We start from the raw sequence: 21,587 nt of genomic DNA on the forward strand, positions 1-21,587 counted from the left end.
GTTCTTCAATATCTCACCAATTAGATCACGTGTTTTGTTCTTCTTGCCAAAAATATGCAAATTCACATTTTCTTACATTACCTTTCATTTGTCAGACTTTTTCCCATTCACCTAACCTATCCATATCCACTTGTAGCTTCTTTATGTCCCTTTTACAATTTAATTTTCTAACACTAAACAAGATATGAGAGAAAGCTTTATAGCTGTCAGTGAAGCAGTATTGCACTCAGTGAACAGTACTTCAGAACGATATTTCTCACCCTAACCAGTATTCACACCAGTGCAAAACAGTATTTGATGGGTACATCAAAATGGTAACTGCATTGGACATTTCAGCCAAGCCTTATCCTCTCCTCACTCCATTCCACACATGGGCATTTCATCATTATGACGAAATTACAACACATCTGGATAACAGTAACAGGATAGATCTGAGTCAGCATGGATTTAGGAAGGGGAAATCATGCTTAACTAACCTTCTGGAATTTTTTGAGGATGTAAATCTGAAGATGGACATGGGAGATCCAATGGATGTAGTGTACCTGGACTTTCAGGAAGCCTTTGATAAAGTCTCATAGAGGAGGTTAGTGAGCAAAATTAGGGTGCATGGTATTGGGGGCAGAGTACTAACTTGGATGGAAAATTGGTTGGCCGACAGGAAACAAAGAATAGTGATAAACGGCTCCCTTTCGGAATGGCAGGCAGTGACCAGTGGGGTACCGCAGGGATCAGTGCTGGGACTGCAGCTTTTTACAATATATATATTAATGATATAGAAGATGGTATTAATGGTAACATTAGCAAATTTGCTGATGATACAAAGCTGGGTGGCAGGGTGAAATGTGAGGAGGATGTTAGGAGATTACAGGGTAACCTGGACAGGTTAGTTGAGTGGACAGATGCATGGCAGATGCAGTTTAATGTGGATAAACGTATAGTTATCCACTTTGGTGGCAAGAACAGGAAGGCAGATTACTATCTAAATGGAGTCAAGTTAGGTAAAGGGGCAGTACAGAGAGATCTGAGTGTTCTTGTACACCACTCAATGAAGGCAAGCATTCAGGTACAGCAGGTAGTGAAGAAAGCTAATAGCATGCTGGCCTTCATAACAAGATGGATTGAGTATAGAAGCAAAGAGATCCTTCTGCAGCTGTACAGGGCCCTGGTGAGACCACACCTGGAATAGTGTGTGCAGTTCTGGTCTCCAAATTTGAGGAAAGACATTCTGGCTATTGAGCAAGTGCAGCGTAGGTTCAAGAGGTCAATTCCTGGAATAGCAGGACTATCTTATGTTGAAAGATTGGAGCGACTGAGCTTGTATACCTTTGGGTTTAGAAGACTGAGAGGGGATCTGATTGAGACATATAAGATTATTAAAGGATTGGACACTCTGGAGGCATGAAACATGTTTCTGCTGATGGGTGAGTCCCAAACCAGAGGACACAGCTTAAAAATAAGGGGTAGGCCACTTAGGACAAAGAGGAGGAAAAACGTCTTCATCCAGAGAGTGGTGGCTGTGTGGAATGCTCTGCCCAGAAGGCAGTGGAGGCCCAGTCTCTGGATTCGTTTAAGAAAGACTTGGATAGACCTCTCAAGGAGAGTGGAATCAAGGGTGTGGAGATAAGGCAAGAACAGGATACTGATTGAGGATGATCAGTGCAGGCTTGAAGGGCAGAATAGCCTACTTCCGCACCTATTCTCTCTATTGTCTATCAGTAGGAGCCACTGGCTAATAATCTGTAACTACAAACTTAGTTAGCCTATCTTTCCTACTAGACCAGGATAACCATAGTATCCCAGTCAAATATGAGTTCACCAAACTCAGCTCAAACCAGGAAATGACACTTGGGTGTACTAGTCTGCATAATTTACTGATGGTGACAGGCGTTAGGACAAGCGAATGATAATTTTAACCACTAAGCTTCAAAGAACTAAATATTTGTTATGATTCTGAAGACTTGTGACCAGAACATAGAAGTTTATAGTATAGCTTTCCAATAAGATTTATTCAGCAAATAGATGCTCAGGTTTTATGTTACAAAAATTTGTTATCACCAAACAAACGGCATAAGTATGTAATTAATTTAATATGAGTGAAAAGATGTAATGTGGAAGAGAGATGAAAGGGCATGTAAATTATGGAAGGGTGTTTGTAACAAATCCCAAATACTATAGATCTAACTGCCACATTCATGTCAGAATGAAGAGTCTATGGATTTCAAATGGAATTCCAGTCAAAATAATCCGACTCTCCCGCTAGTGAATCTGTCACTACACAAAGTGCATGAGTGGGCTTAAACACGTGTTTGTGATGGCAGTAAGTGGAGATAAGATTTGGCAAGTGCAAACAAGAATTCAAAAATAATAAAAAGGAGCATTAATACATTTGCAGTTTTTACAAGGCACAACTGATTGCTTAAGAAGATGAACAAAAATTATTAGAAGGCAGTTTGTTTCGCTTACTGATGGCAATTTGCAGTGAGAAATCCCCATAAACTGGCATCAAATACCTTGGAAAATAATTGGGTTGAAAGCACTGATTGGTAAATACGTAATGTTTCTAACAGTGAAAAAAATCAAATGATTAAGTATGCGAACAATTTTTAATAGACAAAACGTTAAAGAGTCAACTTCTACATGGCTAATATTTCTGAGGAGTTTACTTCCAAACCACGCAACCTGCCCAGCACATCAAATGAGAATCTCAATTGAATTCAAAAACAACGAATGGATACAAGCGATGCGACTCGAATAATCATTGGTGGTTTCTTTATTTTTATTAAGGAGCTGTCCCACCTCCCCAACACACCCAAGGAAGGAAATGACATGCTGTTAGAGCATGTTTGGTATGCTTCCTTTTATCAGAGTATTGAGAACAGGAGCTGGGAGGTCATGTTGCCGCTGTACAGGACATTGGTTAGGCCACTGTTGGAATACTGCGTGCAATTCTGGTCTCTTTCCTATTGGAAAGATGTTGTGAACCTTGAAAGCATTCAGAGAAGATTTACAAAGATGCTGCCAGAGTTGGAGGATTTGAGCTCTAAGGGCTGTTTTCCCTGGAGCGTCGGAGGCTGAGGGGTGACCTTACAGAGGTTTACAAAATTATGAGGGGCAAGGATAGGGTAAATAGGCAAAGTCTTTTCCCTAGGATGGGGGAGTCCAGAACTAGAGGGCATAGGTTTAGGGTGAGAGGGGAAAGATATAAAAGAGACCGAAGGGGCAACACAGAGGGAGAAAGTGGTGAAGGCTGGTACAATTACATCATTTAAGAGGCATTTGGATGAGTATACGAATAGGAAAGGTTTGGAGGGATATGGGCCAGGCGCTGGCAGGTGGGACTAGATTGGGTTGGGAATCTGGTCGGCATGGACGGGTTGGACCGAAGGGTCTGTTCCCATGCTGTACATCGCTATGATTCTAAGTCATGCTGATACACCCGAAATCTTTATCGAGGGCTTGGTGCAGTGAGATGGTACTCAGTCAGCATTTATATGGGCTTGTTTGCGTGAACGTCTTCTCACCTTCTCAGGAAAGCTAAGACAATGATGAGAGACTTAAAGATCAGACACTCACTTTACTTCATGTTTGGTCTGGAAATCAGCCTCTGGATCCTGTCTTCAGGACCACTGCTTATCTTCTTTTTCCGCTGAACTGTCAGTTTTTCACCATCCTCCCAGCCCCTCAAAAATCAAAACTGATCTACATTCGTTCTGTCTTAATTGATAGGGAGGAACTGAAGACAATACAGTAACTGTAATTTGTGTGTGTTTTGGACTGGTGTTGCAACTGGAGCGATTCTACTTCTATTCTGAATTGTTTAAATTTTGATCCCCAAAAAGCTAGGGTGGAACTTTATTTTACAGGTTATTAGGGCCAAATATTCTCAGTTGATTTTACCACAATGTTTTATGACTTTTCCATTTGTGTATCTGACAATACAAACTATAGAAGTAACATTACATAGCTTGTTATCAGAGTAATTCTACAGAATTGATCAGTGTTCTTTGATCAAAAAAAATGTACAAATGCAAAAATTCATCACGTAAAATTAACTTCCAAGTTTAGAAAATGCAGTGATATGGTAGGAAATCAATCAATTCTCCAAAATTACACAAACATACCGATGAGTGACTGTTTTAAGCAGAGTCCAAAAGACTGGCTCTGGAAGAGGTACTCTATTTCGTCCTCGTTTTCCTCCATCTGTTTTGACATACTTTGATTTCAAGCCGTGCACAAACACCGACTCCAAGACAGAGCACAGAACATTTGCATCACTGTCATCACTGGTAACCACATCATCTGAGTTTACGTAACGTTTCTGTAAGCACTTCAGAGAACTTGCCAGTTTCTTCTTTATCCGCTGTGAGGAAAAGTAGATATTTAAGTGTCCACATTTATATTAAATAAATCCCTACTTCACAAAATCAGACAAACAGAAAGGAAAAAGGCCAATGATTCCTGAGTTTAGGAACTGACATTACTGATTCACATAGCTTATCCACTGACCTAGTACTACAAAAGTGGCCTGAAATGACACTGTACAATAATTTCCACAAAATCAAACCTGCGCCAAAAAGCATTCTACATATGAACGGGAGATTCAGACCTAGAAAACGTACATACTCCTGAGAACTTCCTTATCCTCCAGAACCTCATTCTCCACAATATTTCACCAACCAATCAGCTTAATTACCGTCATGCCCACCTGTAATGACCCTGAACACAATTTGTTTTTCCCTCCCCCATCTGCCTCCTGGACTACAATCACATACTGATCTGGAATGTTTTGCAAATTTGGCATCCTGGTTTACCTTGAACTGAGCTTTCAATACTGCATCAAACTTCACCATAATGAGCACCTACCTCTATCTCTGAATTATCATCCACCTCCGCGAATCAGCTGACAACTCCTTGTCCACACTTCAGTCCAGCTGGACTCATTTTCCAGCTCTACAAAAATTAACTCACCCAAACTTCTCTTGCTTATATTCAATATCATAACTAGTCATGTGCCTAACATTACCAGGTTTGCTGACCTACACTGGAGGAATTCAGAGATTGGTAATCAATTTAAAGACTTATTTTCAGGTTTATATCTAATGATGGTGCACAATTCTCTCCACCTCTAAACTCTGCCTTACAATCTATTCAAAATTCAGTTCCTTGTACTCCGGCAGTTTATACATTTCCCTCCCCCTTTGCCTAATCACTTCTTACCGTGCTTTCAGAATTTTAGATAACAACCTCTACAACTATCTCTCGAAACCTTTTTGCTTGCTAATCTTTAAATCCCTACTAAAACCTATATATTTAAATCATACTTATAGCCTTGTCTCCTAATAGCTCATTTTTAGGGTCAATAATATTTTTGTCTGATTAAACCTCTGTGAACCACCTTACAGTCATAGACTCATTTAACATGGAAACAGACCCTTCGGTCCAATCAGTACACACCAACCATGCTCCCAAACTAAACTAGTCCCACCTGTCTCTACTGGGCCCATATTCCTCCAAATCTTGTCTATAGTTGAACTTATCCAAATGTCTTTTAGACATGGTACCTGCATCCACTACTTTCTCTTCACTTCATTCCACACACAAACAACTCTCTGGGCAAAACAGGTGCCCCTCATGTCATTTTAAACATTTCTCCTGCCATCTTAAAAAATATGCCCCTAATTTTGAACTCCCACCCTATGGAATGGACCCTTGTCTAAGCCCCTCAAGACTTTATACACCTCAACCTTTTCATCTGAAAGTATATGTCTACCTTAAATAAATGCAAAGTGATGTTGTACACTCCAAAACTAGTGATCAATCTGAGGAGTCCTTAACACCAGTATATGTAAATATAGCCACAAAATGTCACTCCAAATATATTTCATTTGTGTGGAAAGTAGGTTTCACTTGTGTTCGTTCAGGTAAGTTTTGACTTCAATAAATATTCTATGAATGACAACTGTGCAATTATTTACTGAATGAGACATTTTTACTTCACAAAACTGAACTTTACCATAGACATTGCAAAAGCAGAAGCAAAACCTCTATTTTTGAGTTGTCAGTTATATTACTGTTATGCTTCCACTCACCTGTTTAACTTCTCTGTCCGCAAATAGGTTTTCTGATGTGTGCGTAGAAATCATTGTGCACACTCACATGACACCTTTAGATGAAAGAATGAAGAAATAGTTATGATATTTTTCTTTAACTAAAATAACAAACAAGCAAAGCTTGACAAATCAGAATTTTCTTTTTTATTTGCTCATGGGATCTGGGCGCCACTGGGAAGGCTAGCATCTATTGCTCATTCTTAAGTGATCCCTTGGAACTGAGTGGCTTGCTGGATCATTTCAGCAATCAGTTAAGTGCTGAGGGTCTGGATTCACATATTTGCCAGACTTCAGAAGGATGACAGGGCACTAGTGAACCAGATGGGCTTTTCCTACAATCGTCGGTTGTAGGAACTTGTTGGACTCTTGATTCCAAATTTTTCTTAAATTCAATTCTAACATTTACCACAGTGGAACTTGAAGTCAGGTTCCTGAACATCAATAATCTAGCAATAATACCACTAGGCCATTGTTTCCATCCATTGTTTTCCTCAGATGATACAGTAGTGATACAGAGTAATGCCAGTAGCATGGGCCAATTCCTGCATTGGCTGAGATTACAATGAAAGTTCTGCTATCGCGACCTTGTTTCACGTGTGACCCTCAGGTTAAATCACCAGTCCTCCTCTTCGCCCCTCTGTCGGTCTAATGACAGAGTAGGCCCATAGTTCATTGAGACAATGGCGACTTATGAGAACTGGCAATGGTTGCTATCAAGCCATGTTTTAATACAAAATTTTTATTGAATTCTAATTTCACTATCTACCACGGTGGGATTTGAACCCGTTTTTCCAGAATTAGTGCAGGACCCTGGGTTGTTAGTCTAGTGACATTATCATTATGCAGCCACTTCTGTGGGATACAATGTAAATTAGGCTTTCACAAGAATTTCATCTCAACTCACTATTTACCTTTAGAGGATGAAATGTTAATCATGACACAGGTTCCAACAGCATAGAGTAGGTGGCCCAAGGCAGAAGTAATCAAATAGAGTGTTTCTCTCCAAAACCCCACTTTAGTATTAGATGGCTAAATCAACACTTTACTGGATCAGTTCACAAACAAACTCTACAACTTAAGAAACTTCTTCCCAATTTCAATATTCTCTATTTCAGGGGGAAAAAAAATCACTTTTGGAATGTATCTGGGAAAATTAATAAACAGTAAAATTCATAACTGATCTTGGAGGAATCTGTTTGAGAGAGGTCACAGCACAGAGACAAATAAGTGAATAGTTTTAAGTGTGGCCTTGAGGAGTCTGCAGTAGTGAACACAGTGGGCTCTTTCTTGATTATATGTTTTACTGAGATATGTCTCTAGATTAAACTTAAAAATATAAGCCATAGTATTAAGATAGCCTGGAGCAGAGTTTTTGCAGAGGAATAAGACGGTGCTATTTTCTGGGTCAGCAGATTGGAAGAAGCAAAAATGGCCCCAAGAGTAATATGCTTTTCTTGTCGGATGTGGGAGATTGGGGAGAGTTTACGTGTTACTGAGGATTATATCTGCAATAAATTTGATTGGTTGCTTAAACTGTCAGATCGAATGGAACGGTTGGAGTGACAGTAACAGGCAATGAGGAATTTACTAGAGGAAGGGAGTCTTCTGTGGCTATCTCGATTTCAAACAAGTATACTGTTTTGGAAAATGCAGGGGGTGATGGATTCTCAGGGGAATGTAGCATGAACAGCCAAGCTCCTGGTACTGAGATTGTATTAGAGCCAATGAGGGGTTCCAAGAGATCAATTGTGTTCGGGGACTCTCTAGTCCAAGATACAGACACATGTTTCTGTGTCCAGCAGTGAAAAAGCAGAATGGTGTGTTGCTTCCCTGGTGCCACAATCAAGGATGTCTCAGAGAGGGTACAGAATGTTCTCAAGGGGGAGAGGGGCCAGCAAGAGGCCATTGTCCACATTGGAATCAAAGTCATAGGAAGGAAAAAGGTTGAGATTCTAAAGGGAGTTTATAGAGAGTAAGGCAGGAGTTTAAAAAGGAGGTCCTCGAAAGTAGTAATATCTTGATTACTCCAGGTGCGACGAGCTAGTGATGGTTGGAATAAGAGGATAGAGCAGATGAATACATGGCTGAGGAGCTGGTGTGTGGGAGAAGGTTTCACGTTTCTGGATCATTGAAATCTCGTCTGGGGTGGATGTGACTTGTACAAGGAGGACAGATTGCATCTGAATTGGAAGGGGACTAATATACTGGCAGAGATTTGTTAGAGCTGCTCGGGAGGATTTAAACTAGTAAAGTGGGAGGGTGGGACCCAGATCAATCTGAGATTGGTACAGCTGAGAAAAAAAGCAAGTCAAACAGTCAGGGCAAGCAGGTAAAAAGCAGAGAACAAGGTGGGACTGATAAATTAAACTGCATTTATTTCAATGCAAGAGGCCTAACAGAGAAGGCAGATGAACTCAGGTCATGGTTAGGAACATGGGACTGGGATATCATAGCAATTACAGAAACATGGCTCAGGGATGGACAGGACTGGCAGCTTAATGTTCCAGGATATAAATGCTAAGAGAGGCAAGAGAGGAGGGGGAGTGGCACTTTTGATAAGGGATAGTATTACTGCTGTACTGAGGGAGGATATTCCAAGAAATACATCCAGGGAAGTTATTTGGTTGGAACTGAGAAATAAAAAAAAGGGATGATCATCTTATTGGGATTATATTGTAGACCCCCTAACAGTCAGAGGGAAATTGAGAAACAAAACTTGTAAGGAGATCTCAGTTATCTGTAAGAATAATAGCGTGGTTATGGTAGGGAATTTTAACTTTACAAACATAGACTGGGACTGCCATAGTGTTAATGGTTTAGATGGAGAGGAATTTGTTAAGCATGTACAAGGAAATTTTCTGATTCAGTATTTGGATGTACCTACTAGAGAAGGTGCAAAACTACACTTGGAAAATAAGGCAGGACAGATGACTGAGGTGTCAGTGGGGGAGCACTTTGGGGCCAGCAACCATAATTCTTCTGGTTTTTAAATAGTAATGGAAAAAGATAGACCAGATCTAGAAGTTGAAGTTCTAAATTGGAGAAAGGCCCATTTTGATGGTATTAGGCAAGAACTTGCAAAAGCTGATTGGGGACAGCTGTTCGCAGGTAAAGGGATAGCTGGAAAATGGGTAGCCTTCAGAAATGAGATAATGAGAGTGCAGAGATAGTATATTCCCGTTAGGGAGAAAGGAAAAGCTGGTAGGTATGGAGAATGCTGGATAACAAGAAATTAAGGGTTTAGTTAAGATAAAAAGAAGGAAGCACATGTCAGGATAGATCAAGTGAAGCCTTAGAAGAGTTATAAAGGCAGTAAGAGCATACTTAAGAGGGAAATCAGGAGGGCAAAAAGGGGACGTGGGATAGCTTTGGCAAATAAAATTAAAGGAGAATCCAAAGGGTTTTAAAAAATATATTAAGGACAAAAGGATAACTAGGGAGAGAATAGGGCCCCTCAAAGATCAGTAAGGCGGCCTTTGTGTGGAGCCGCAGGAGATGAGGCAGATACTAAACAAGTATTTTGTATCAGTCTTCACTGTGGAAAAAGGACACGGAAGATATAGAATATAGGGAAATAGATGGCGACATCTTGAAAAATGCCCATATTCCAGAGGAGGAAGTGCTGAATGTTTGAAACGCATAAAAGTAGATATCAGATAATCCCCAGGACCTGGTCAGGTGTACCCTAAACTGTGCGGGGAGCTAGAGAAGTGATTGCTGGGCCTCTTGCTGAGATATTTGTATCATCGATAATTACAGGCGAGGTGATGGAAAACCACAGGTTGGCTAATGCCTTTACACACACTTTTTCAGAAAGACGGTAAGGACATGTCAGGGAACTACAGACCAGTGAGCCAGACATCAGTGGTAGCCAACGTGTTGGAGGGAATGCTGAGGGATAGGATGTACATGTATTTGAAAAGGCAAGGACTGATTAGGGATAGTCAACATGGCTTTATGCGTGGGAAATCATGTCTCACAAACTAGATTGAGCTTTTTTGAAAAAGTTTCAAAGAGGATTGATGAGGGCATAGTGGTAGATGGGATCTGTAGGGACTTCATTTGACAAGGTTCCCCATGGGACACTGGTTAGCAAGGTTAGATCTCATGGAATACAGAGAGAACAGGCTATTTGATACAGAACTGGCTCAAAGGTAGAAGACAGAGTGGTGGTCAAGGGTTGTTTTTCAGACTGGACGCCTGCGACCATTGGTGTGCCACAAGGATCGGTGCTGGGTCCACTACTTTGTGTCATTTATATAAATGATTTGGTTGTGAGCTTAAGAGGTATAGTTACTAAGTTTGCAGATGACACCAACATTGGAAGTGTAGTGGACAGTGAAGAAGGTTACCTCAGATTACAATTAGATCTTGATTAGATGAGCCAATGGGCTGAGGAGTGGCAGATGGAGATTAATTTAGATAAATACGAGGTGGTGCATTTTGGGAAAGCAAATCTTAGCAGGACTTATACATTTAATTGTAAGGTCCGAGGGAGTGTTGCTGAACAAAGAGACCTTGCAGAGAGACCTTGAAAGAGAGTCGCAGGTAGATAGGATAGTGAAGGCAGCGTTTGGTAGGCTTTCCTTTAATGGTCAGAGTATTGAGTACAGGAGTTGGGAAATCATGTTGTGGCTGTAGGACATTGGTTAGGCTACTTTTGGAATACTGCGTGGAATTCTGGTCTCCTTCCTATTGGAAAGATGTTGTGAAACTTCAAAGGGTTCAGAAAAGATTTATAAGGATGTTGCCAGGGTTGGAGGATTTGAGTTGTAGGGACAGGTTAAACAGGCTAGGGCTGTTTGCCCTGGAGCATCAGAGGTTGAGGGGTGACCTTACAATGGTTTATAAAATAATGAGGGGCACGGATGGAGTAAATAAACAAGGTCTTTTCTCTGGGGTGGGGGAGGACATAGGTTTAGGATGAGAGGGGAAAGATATAAAAGAGACCTAAGGGGCAACATTTTAATGCAGAGGGTGACGCATGTGTGGAATGGGCTGCCAGAGGAAGTGGTGGAGGCTAGTACAATTGCAACATTTATTGCAACATTTAAAAGGCATCAGGATGGGTATATGAATAGGAAGGATTGGGAGGGATATGAGCCAGATGCTGGCAGGTGGGACTAGATTGGATTGGGATATCTGGTCGGCATGGACGAGTTGGGCCGAAGGGTCTGTTTCTGCTGAACATCTATGACTGTTTGAGGAGGAACATTACACTAACTGAAAGTTGAAACAGTAAATATAAAGCTCCTATAACATGCATGACCATGGAGCTAGGTGGAGACAATAAAGAAATGAAACTAGTGTGGCACATATGCACATATACCTCCTGCTCTCTCTGTAAAGAAATCAGACTTCTTAAGCTACAATGACACTATTCAGCAACGATGCAAAAGTCTTTCTTATTCAATTGCAAGGCAGCATAGCGAGATTTCTGCATCATGCATCACAAAGCAGGTCATCAGCCTGAAACGTTCATGTTTTTTTTTCTCTCAATCAACCTCAGTGTTTCCAGTATTTTTTATTGCCATGATGGGTTAGCTTACATTTTTACCTCTATCAGTTGACTCCAGATTTTAAAGGCAGACTTACAATTAATGTTGATATTCTGTTGCATACAGGGGCAATAATCTATGCATGGAAACTTGGGCCATTTTTTTGATCAAATCGCTGTTAAAGATCTCAAGGCACCATTCAAAGTGGTGTGGCCTTATCAACATTACTCTCTATCAATCTCACGCAACAGCTACTAAAACAAACTGGCTAAACGTTACTAAGAGTAATGTGGAATTGTCGCCCCGTTTCCTCTCCCTCCACCTCAGTTGAAACAAAACACTCAAACACAGTATAGCTTTACCTCCATCTTTATTCTGGGCCCTGAAGGGAGAGAGAACAATCGCCCACGTGCACAGAGACACGAGTTCTCAGTCTTCTCTGGTATAGTAGTTTGTTAATGAATTATATAGCCATTTTACAGGGAGGAGCATCCAGATAAGACAACATACATTTTGATTGGGTGACCATTACAATCAGCGAGCATCAACAGTAAAGATTAAGCCATCTGCTGTTGCACAATGAATGTTCTTAACCATAACTGGCTTCACATAATGAGTATTTTTCACCTTGTTAAACTGACCTTACATACTAAATGCTTTCAATATTGTTAAATGGCTCTAGATAATGAATGCTTTTCCATCTTGTTAACCCATTACCCTTGCGTTCACAATGGGACGCAGGAGGCAAGTTCTTATCTGATGTGAGTCATGCTCAGCTGAATCTCTTGTTTCACAAGAGGGAATACTCAGAACTTAAATCTCTCCCTATTTACTCATATAACTTCTTAGAATGGCTGTGACATTTACAGCTCAAATTGCATCATAAGAAATTATTTCTTCTTGAAATACTCTGAATTACTGAGCTCCTATCATATTGTTGGTATCATTGAGCAGAATGTGCTATGCGATCTAATGGGTTTGATCTTAATTTATCAAAATATCTGTTAAATATCTATCCAAAAAGTATTGTATTTCTGACCTAGAGAGAAAAAACTCCTTTATAATCATAAATTAGGCAACTGGTTCAGTTGTGGGTAAAGTGTTGGAAAAGGTTATAAGAGATAGGATTTACAATCATCTAGAAAGGAATAAGTTGATTAGGGATAGTCAACACAGTTTTGTGAAGGGTAGGTCGTGCCTCACAAACCTTAATTGAGTTCTTTGAGAAGGTGACCAAACAGGTGAATGAGGGTAAAGTGGTTGATGTGATGTAGATAGATTTCAGTAAGGCATTTAATTTAATAATGTTCCCCATGGTATGCTATTGCACAAAATATGGAGGCAAAGGATTGAGGGTGATTTGGCAGTTTGGATCAGAAATTGGCGAGCTGAAATAAGAGCTGAAGAAGGGCTCATGCCCAAAACGTCGACTCTCCTGCTCCTTGGATGCTGCCTGACCTGCTGCGCTTTTCCAGCAACACATTTTCAGCTCTGATCTCCAGTATCTGCAGTCCTCACTTTCTCCTAGCTGAAATAAGACATAGGGTAGTGATTGAAGGGAGACATTCATCCTGGGGTTCAATTAAGAGTAGTATACCACAAGGAACTGTTTTGGGACTGTTTGTCATTTTTATAAGTGACCTGGATGAGGGCATAGACGGGTGGGTTAGTAAATTTGCGGATGACACGAAGGTTGGTGGAGTTGTGGATAGTGCCGAAGAATGTTGCAGATTACAGAGGGACATGGATAAGCTGCAGAGCTGAGCTGAGAGATAGCAAATGGAGTTTAATGCAGAAAAGTGTGAAGTGATTCACTTTGGAAGAAGCAACAGAGTAATGGGCTATTAGTAATTTTCTTGGTAGTGTACATGAGCAGAAAGATCTTGGTGACCATGTGCATAGATCCCTGAAAGTTGCCACCCAGGTTGACAGGTTATGATGGCTTGTGGTGTATTGGCCTTTATTGGTAGAGGGATTCAGTTTCAAAGCCATGAGGTCATGTTACGGCTGTATAAAGCTCTGGTGGAGACGCACTCGAGTGTATTGCATGCAGTTCTGATCACCATATTATAGGAAGAATGTGGAAGCTTTGGAAAGGATTCAGAGGAGATTTACTAGGATGTTGCCTGAAATGGAAGGAAGGTCTTATGAGAAAAAGCTGAGGAACTAGAGGCTGTTTTCGTTAGAGAGAAGGAGGTTGAGAGGTGACTTAATTGAGACATAACATAATTAGAGGGTTGAATAGTGGTCAGTGAGATGCTTTTTTCTCAGTGATGGCCAGCACAAGAGGACATAACTTTAAATCGAGGGTTGATAGATATCGGACAGATGTCAGAGGTAGTTTCTTTACTCAGAGGGCAGTAGGGGCGTGGAATGGCCTGCTTGCAACAGTTGTAGAGTCGCCAACATTTAAATGCTCTTTGGATGAACACATGGATGAAAATTGAAAAATTTAGGTTGGATGGGCTTCAGATTGGTTTCACAGGTCAGTGCAACATTGAGGACCTGTAATGCACTGTAACGTTTATGTTCTATGGTCCAATGGCATATGCATGCATTTGAACAGAAACAAATAGAGCAAGCAATTAAGTTTCAGTTCAGGATTTACTGAGTGGGCACATTAACCTGAAGAGAAGAGACCCAATGGACCAATGTGCAAATCACACTGAACTGAATGCTGTACATGACACAACCTGGCAATGCAAGTAGTTGGACAGTGTCCTTATTGTCCAACAAGTCATATCAGAAAGACTAGTTAACCCTTCAGCAGATTGAAAGAATGAATGAAGTCTAGCATAATATGGAGGCTATCAAGAAATTTTCATTTCCTATGTTTTAACAAAACCATTTCCACACTATTAAAGAAATCCACATATTTCAACTGCGCTTCTCAGCTCCAATATATTTATCAAATATTCCCCTACAGCCTTGTAGCTTCTTTGTAATCCCACGCGTCCCATCATGGCTTTTGCCATATCATAATGAGGTAAAATGAGGAGGCAGCCCCTAAAAACAATTCTGCCCTTAAGCGTATTATAGCATTAGTCTGCACCTGATTTTAGCCATCTATCCAACTCAGTTAACCTGGCCCCAAATCTTTAACTAAGCAACCAAAATGTGGAAAATACAATGATGTGGAGATACTGAGACGTTAAAGGATTAATTTGCTCTGCTGACATGTAAGAAATTGGATGCCGCGGGGGGGTGTTTTTCTGTCTTGCAGGCAAGATGTGACAGTCTAATCATAATTTGTAAATACTGTTTTAAGGAATAATCTAATCACTTTACATTGTTTTTGGGTGGCATGTGACTATGGGGGAGTGGCAGGGGTTGGTGTCTTGTATGCATGACTCTCTGTAATGTAAAATCCTGTATAAAGGGAGGATGGCCCCTTGTTCAGGGAACCTCGCTTGACACGCTCCACAAGCGTCAAGAAGAGTGCTGAGTGATCCTCCAAAAGCTTGTACTTGCTGAAATAAATCATGACCCTTCACAGAAGTTGGCATGTAAGAATCTCAAAATGGGAACCTAACAATACTGTTAACTGAAGTTCGACTTTACTGCATTAAACAGGGTTATAGTTTAATCATATAGTATGCTCAAAGAAACGAATGCTTCACAGTACAGTTCAGACTCCAGACACTTGAGCACAAAATCTCAACTGATGCTGTAATCCAGTGCTGACAGTCTGTTGGAGAGTGGTGTAATTTTTCACACAAGATGCTAACTGTCTTCTCAGGTGGACTATACCACTTCCCATGTCACTATATCAAAGAACAGGGTACTTTAATACTTTACCCAATAACCACCCCCTAATCAATGAACATTACAAATTGTTAATCTGGACATAATTGCACTGTGGGATCATGATGTATTCGAACTGACTGAGATGTTTTCTACATTACAACAGGGGTTACCCTTCAAAGTGAAAAACAATTGGCCGTGAAGCATTTTGGACTGTCCTGATAGCTTACAAATTGCTATATAAATGAAAGTGTTTTTTAAAAATTGTTCAGATTTATGACAATACCTGTGCTTTATATAGCAAATACAAACACCTATGGGTGCATTTGAAGAACATAATGATACAAAGCACATTCTGTGTGGCACCATCACAAACAACTGACTCATCATAATGTTTTTCAACACTGTTACAAAGTGAACAATTTTGATTGCAGCAATGATCACAGCAGCAAGGAAGTGGTCACTACACTAGGAACCTCAACAGGAATAAGTCAACAACTTGATTATGGAGAGTGTTCTATAAACTGGATAACCAAACCGTAAGTAAATTCATGGAACTAACCATGTCCGTGACAAGAGGAATGGCATGCAAGCCAACGATACAGATTTCACTGTGGGAAGGAATCTGGTGGCATCTACCATTACTTAAACCTGTCCCTACATTCTACTGCCTCAAAACAAAATTGCCCAACAAGTTACAGCAAGCATGAGGTGATGACGTCAGGGCAAAGGAAACATGGCTTCATTTTATAGAACAATCAGGTTTTAAAGATTGGGAAGTGAACTCTGGAAAAATTGAGAAGGTGAAGGAATTCATTGTCAAATCAAGTGTGAGGCAGTGTATTGAACATAAAGAAAGAAAAACTGTAACTTCTAAAAAAGCTTCCCCAAGAATTTGAAACTTAAATCAATGAAACTCCAAATCCATTCTAAAAACCAAATGACCTGCGGATGCTGGAAATCAGAAACAAAAACAGAAATGGCTGAAAAAGTTCAGCAGGTTTGGTAGCACATGTGGACAGAAATCAGTATTAACGTTTCGGGTCCAAGGAAGGGTTGCTGGAACTGAAACTTTAACTCCTACTTCTTTCCACAGATACTGCCAGATCTTCTGAGCTTTTCCAGTAATTTCTGTTTTTGCTTCCAAAGTATAATAGCTACCTTTCAACCCTAGAGAGGCTGACTAGAAGCAACTAATAATTCAAAAGGTGAAATGCTGTTTCTGCTACCCTATAAAGCAGCTTAGTTCGCATCCACTTCATGACAGTCAATGGATGTCAATGGTGAACCAAACAGCAAAGCACCATTTTGTGGAATTGTGTAGCCTGGACAAGAAAGCTTGGATACGCATTCTTAATATTTTCCCCCTCAACTGCAGCCAATTTACCATTTGCACTGTAATTAAAGCAAATACCATCATTTTGACAGTAAATTTTAACAATAATAAAGTTACATACGAAAAGTACATTTACTCAGAAGAATCATAAAGTAGGGAACATGGTTCTTGGAAAAGTTACTGTCTCTAGTAACCCACTCAGTTTCTTTCAACCAGAAACAGAAAATAGCATGAACAATAGAAAAAGTAAGGAACTCAAATAAAAACAAAACAAGGCCCTAACCAGCAGAAACTCTTAGACAGAAAATTAAGGTCAAGTTGTTCTTCCAAATTATCCCTGAAATTGAAGACACTCCTTTACCATATTACTGCCCCTCTGACTTGGAAATCAAGCACTATCAACTGGAACAACAGACACATAAAACATTATGTTCAGTAAGGCAGCAAAATTAGGGCAGTAGGTGGGGTAGCTTTAATGACCTTTTGTCATCTTTTCATCTTAAAGACTTATGTTCACTTGAACCCTTGCAACTTTTATTCTTACTGATGTATATTTTTCACAAATCCTAACTGCTCATGACAAGAGAAATGCTAGCTAAAGAATATATACTTATGTCTTGAAAGGCTAACTTCTGAAACACAGCTCACATTTGTCTCACCAAATTAGGCAAGTTACTCTCCTAAAATAATGATCACAAAAGAACTATAATATACTCCAGTGATAGTCATAATCTTGTGTTATTTTCTATTATTTCACTCAATTCGAGTAACAGAGAAATGCCTTTACACAGACTTGCTGTAAAACCATAAGGCATTGTGGAAGACAGTTAACGATCAGACTATTCGACCTGCCTGTATCAAACATAAATAACCAAGACATTTGAAAATGATCCAGCTCCCTTATCATTGCCAACATACCTGCTTAAAAAGCAGATAACTTTTTCTAATAATTCAAAGATTTTTAGGGAATTTTGCATGACTATCAAGTATCTTTTAAGTGCACATGATTCGAGAAAAGAAGCACCAGTTTCCAATACACACTTCCTCCAACACAACTAAACTTTTCAGGAGTCGCTCAAGCTAACTTTTGAGCAATCAAATTTACAGAAAACCAGCAAATTTACTTTTGAGAGTGCAACTTCCTCTGCAAGACTAGCATGTCAGGAACCAACAACACTAAAAATAAAAAAACAGAAACGGTCAATCTTTAATTCAGAGTACATAATTAATACCATTACTTGCCCAAGGCAGTTGAAATAAGTTTGATAATTGATGTCATGTTTAAGCTGTACTGGAACTTGTCTAAAACAGCCAAGGATATCTCAGATAATTTGGAATACAGCAACTGATTAGCAGTGAAGGGCATTTTAAATTTAGCATTTCTGTAACTTCATATTTTAGATTTTTGTCAGAAATCTCATTTTGCTGTGAGGACAGGTATTTGTAATGTTCAGAAAGGTTTTGGCCTAGCTCTGGACCAAGCAAGACTGGAAGCCAGCATTCTCGTTCAGAGGCAGGGACAACCATCATGCCATAAGAGCTCTAACACAAGTCAGGCAAGGCTTCAGGATAGATTATTTTCAATCCACCCATTCTGATAAGTCACAACACACATCAGGGGCAGGTGGAATTTGAACCTTGGCCTGCTGACTAAAGGGTAGAAATACTATTGGGTCGAAATATTTTTGGGGCGATTTTCCCTCATATGTAAATGACAAAAAATAGAGGACCCAGCACCAATCTTTGTGGCACTCCATTGGTCACAGGCCTTCAGTCTGAAAAACAACCCTCCACCACCACTCTCTGTCTTCTGCCTTTGAGACAGTTCTGTATCCAAATGGCTAGTTCTCCCTTTATTCCATGACACCTAACCTTGCTAACCAGTCTCCCATGGGGAACCTTGTTGAACGCCTTACTGAAGTCCATATGGAACAGATCTACTGCTCTGCCCTTATCAATCCTCTTTGCTACTTCCTCAAAAGACTCAATCAAGTTTGTGAGATATGATTTCCCACGCCTTTCCAAATACAAGTACATCCTGTCCCTCAGGATTCCCTCCAACAACTTGCCCACCACCGAGGTCAGGTCCACTGGTCTATAGTTCCCTGGCTTGTCCTTACCACCATTAAACAGTGTAACCACACTAGCCAACCTCCAGTCTTCTGGCACCTCACCTGTGACTATGGATGATGCAAATATCTCAGCAGGAGGCCCAGCAATCATTTCTCTGGCTTCCCACAGAGTTCTAGGGCACATCTGATCAGGTCCTGGGGATTTATTCACCTTTATGCACTTCAAGATGGACATTTTGAAAGGTGTCACCATCTATTTCGTTACTTTCTATATCTTCCATTTCTTTTCCACAGTAAATACTGATGCAAAATACTTAGTGCACTAATCAACCTAACCTCTGAAAATGGGGAGACCGTCACTTGGCTCCAGGGATTTCCACTCACTGAATAAAAATCATACATTCAAAAGGAAGAAAGATTGGAAGAGGGTGGTGGTCAACACTATCAAAGGCTTCCGACAGGTTGGGAATGACAAGGAGGACAATTTATCATCAGTCATATTGTATGTAATTTATGACTGATGAAAACCATTTCATTATTGCGATATCATAGAAGAAAGAAAACTGTGTCAATCCTGTCTGTTTCCTGATTGGAAATGAGTAGATTGTTACTTTATGTCACTACTAAATTGCAAAAGTTCACTTCCTGTACAATTTAAGCATCGTGCAAGCATTTAATCATTTGAATATCCTACAGAGCAGCCGTTCTTTCCATTTATGTAGGAATTAACACCATGAAAAACTGATCTGTTCAGGTCATTTCCATCTTATAGAATCCCAACAGGACAGATAGAGGTCAATTGGCCCAACAAGTCTGCACTAACCCCTCCAATGAGCATCCCATACAGACCTATACCTCCAATTCAACTCTATTACCTCATATTTACCATGGCTAATCCATCTAGCCTACACATCCTTAGTCTCTATGGGACAGTTTAGCATGGCCAATCCACCTTACCTGCATACCTTTTGTGGGAGGAAACCCATACAGCATGTGAAGAATGTGTAAACTCCACACAGATAATCAACCCAAGTCCTTGGCACTGTGAGGTAGCAGTACTAACCACTCTACCACTGTGTTGCCCATATCTTTCTTACCCATTAGGTAACATTAAAACCAATTTGTGTTGGTACAGATTTTAGCTTGACTGTAAACTGATCTGCCGATGTTGCACTGTGATTCAAATATCTGTGGGAGCCTTGCAGTGAATTCTCAAAATTCAGTCATTTAGGGCCACCTGATATCTTATGTAACCAAGGTCAGAGCCCATTGGGGTGATGTATTGGCATTGGTAGAATACTAAATAGTTAATAGGAAAGACAGAGCCAGGATAAATAATCATTTTTAGTTTACGTGACTAATGGAGTACCCTAGGGATCAATGCTGGAGCTCAACTTTTTACATTCTGCTTATCAAGAGGATATAAAATATCTGCAACAGGGTATAGATAAACAATTTTTAAAAATTTCAGATGGAAAATAATGTGGAAAACGTGAGGTTTTCCTCTTTAGCAGAAAGCATATAAAAGTAGAATTACTTAAGTCAAGAGAAAACAGCAGAAAGTTGCAGTATAAAAGGATCGGAATATACATGAATCTCAAAATTAGCTTGCACATACAGCACACATTTAGGGAGGGGAATGGAATGTTGCTTTTATTATAAAAAAAGTTGAAACATACAAGTAGTGAAATTTTGTTTTATACAGGGCACTGGTGACACTGTACTTGGATTCTTATATGATTTAGTCTCCTTATTTAAGGATTTGGCTACATTGGAAGCAGTTACTAGAAAGTTCACTGAGCTGGTCCCTGATTGAAGGGTTTGAAGTTGAGCATGTGGTATCTACACTGATTGAACAATAGAAGAGTAACAGATATTATTGAAATGCAAGGTTCTGAGGAGGCTTGTAAGCAAAGCAACTGAAAGAATGTGCCTTTTCATAGAGGACTCTAGAACTAAGTGGTGAAAATAAGTGTTCAAAACTAAGCAACTTTCTATTTAAGACAGATGAGAAGGAATTTCTCCAATAATAAGGTTACTAAATGCTTGGAATTCTCTTCCCCAGAAAGAAATGAAGGCTGATTCAATGACTATATTCAAGCTGGAATTAGACAGACTTCTGATTGACAATGGAGTCAAGTGTTACAAAAGGACGGACAGGAAAATGCAGGAAAACATAACGAATGCCAGAATCAGATCAGTTCAGTAGGCCAAATGGTCTACTCCTTATGATCTTACAACCTTACAAGGCAGGCAATAGAAGAAAAACAGACAAAAAAAAAGCTCAATTTATTTCATTTCAGTTTAAAAATAAGTAAAACAAAATTTAAAAAAAGCATAATTTCAGGGGAATAAGCAGAGAATAAAAATAGAACTCTTTTTATATCTGAACTAGCACTTTGGTTTTTATTTAGTACATTGCCGTTAACAGTACATAATAAAAACACTCCCTCCTGATCAAATATAATTTTTACCCTTGCTGTTGTATAACAAAAGCAAAAAACTCACTAAAAAATTGGCCTAAAAGTCATAAATTCCTAACTTGAATTTTAAAATCCTCCAAATGAAAACAGAAGGCAATGCTTAACCCAGTGTTTTGTGACCATGAACAAAAACATCAGGCAATTTTGATTATAGTACAAAAGGCTGCAAGCTGACAGCAACCATAACTCAAAAATTTAAATGTTAACCATTCAAAGGACAGACTAGGAGTTTGACTTAATGAATATTTTTTTCACCTTGATAATAACACAAAGAACTGCAGATGCTGGAGTTCTAAGAAAAAAATGCAATGCTGGAAAAACTCTGGCAGCATCTGTGGAGTGAA

The 21,587-nt window shown here is 39.7% G+C and overlaps 1 protein-coding gene across 2 annotated transcripts in view; it reads right to left on the bottom strand.

Annotated features, from left to right (window-relative positions):
- plekhm1 (pleckstrin homology domain containing, family M (with RUN domain) member 1) overlaps window positions 1-21,587 on the bottom strand; it is a 60,240-nt gene that overhangs the window by 37,199 nt on the left and 1,454 nt on the right. For both annotated transcript variants that reach the window (XM_060848928.1, XM_060848929.1), the window contains exons 2-3: window positions 6,090-6,163; window positions 4,122-4,360 (exon numbers count right to left, since the gene is read on the bottom strand). In XM_060848928.1, the coding sequence (XP_060704911.1) occupies window positions 4,122-4,360; window positions 6,090-6,143 (293 nt within the window). In that variant the 5' untranslated portion in view covers window positions 6,144-6,163. The remainder of the gene's footprint in view (window positions 1-4,121; window positions 4,361-6,089; window positions 6,164-21,587) is intronic.

This window comes from Hemiscyllium ocellatum, chromosome 32 (assembly GCF_020745735.1).
Source record: "Hemiscyllium ocellatum isolate sHemOce1 chromosome 32, sHemOce1.pat.X.cur, whole genome shotgun sequence".
Taxonomy (NCBI): Eukaryota; Metazoa; Chordata; class Chondrichthyes; order Orectolobiformes; family Hemiscylliidae; genus Hemiscyllium; species Hemiscyllium ocellatum.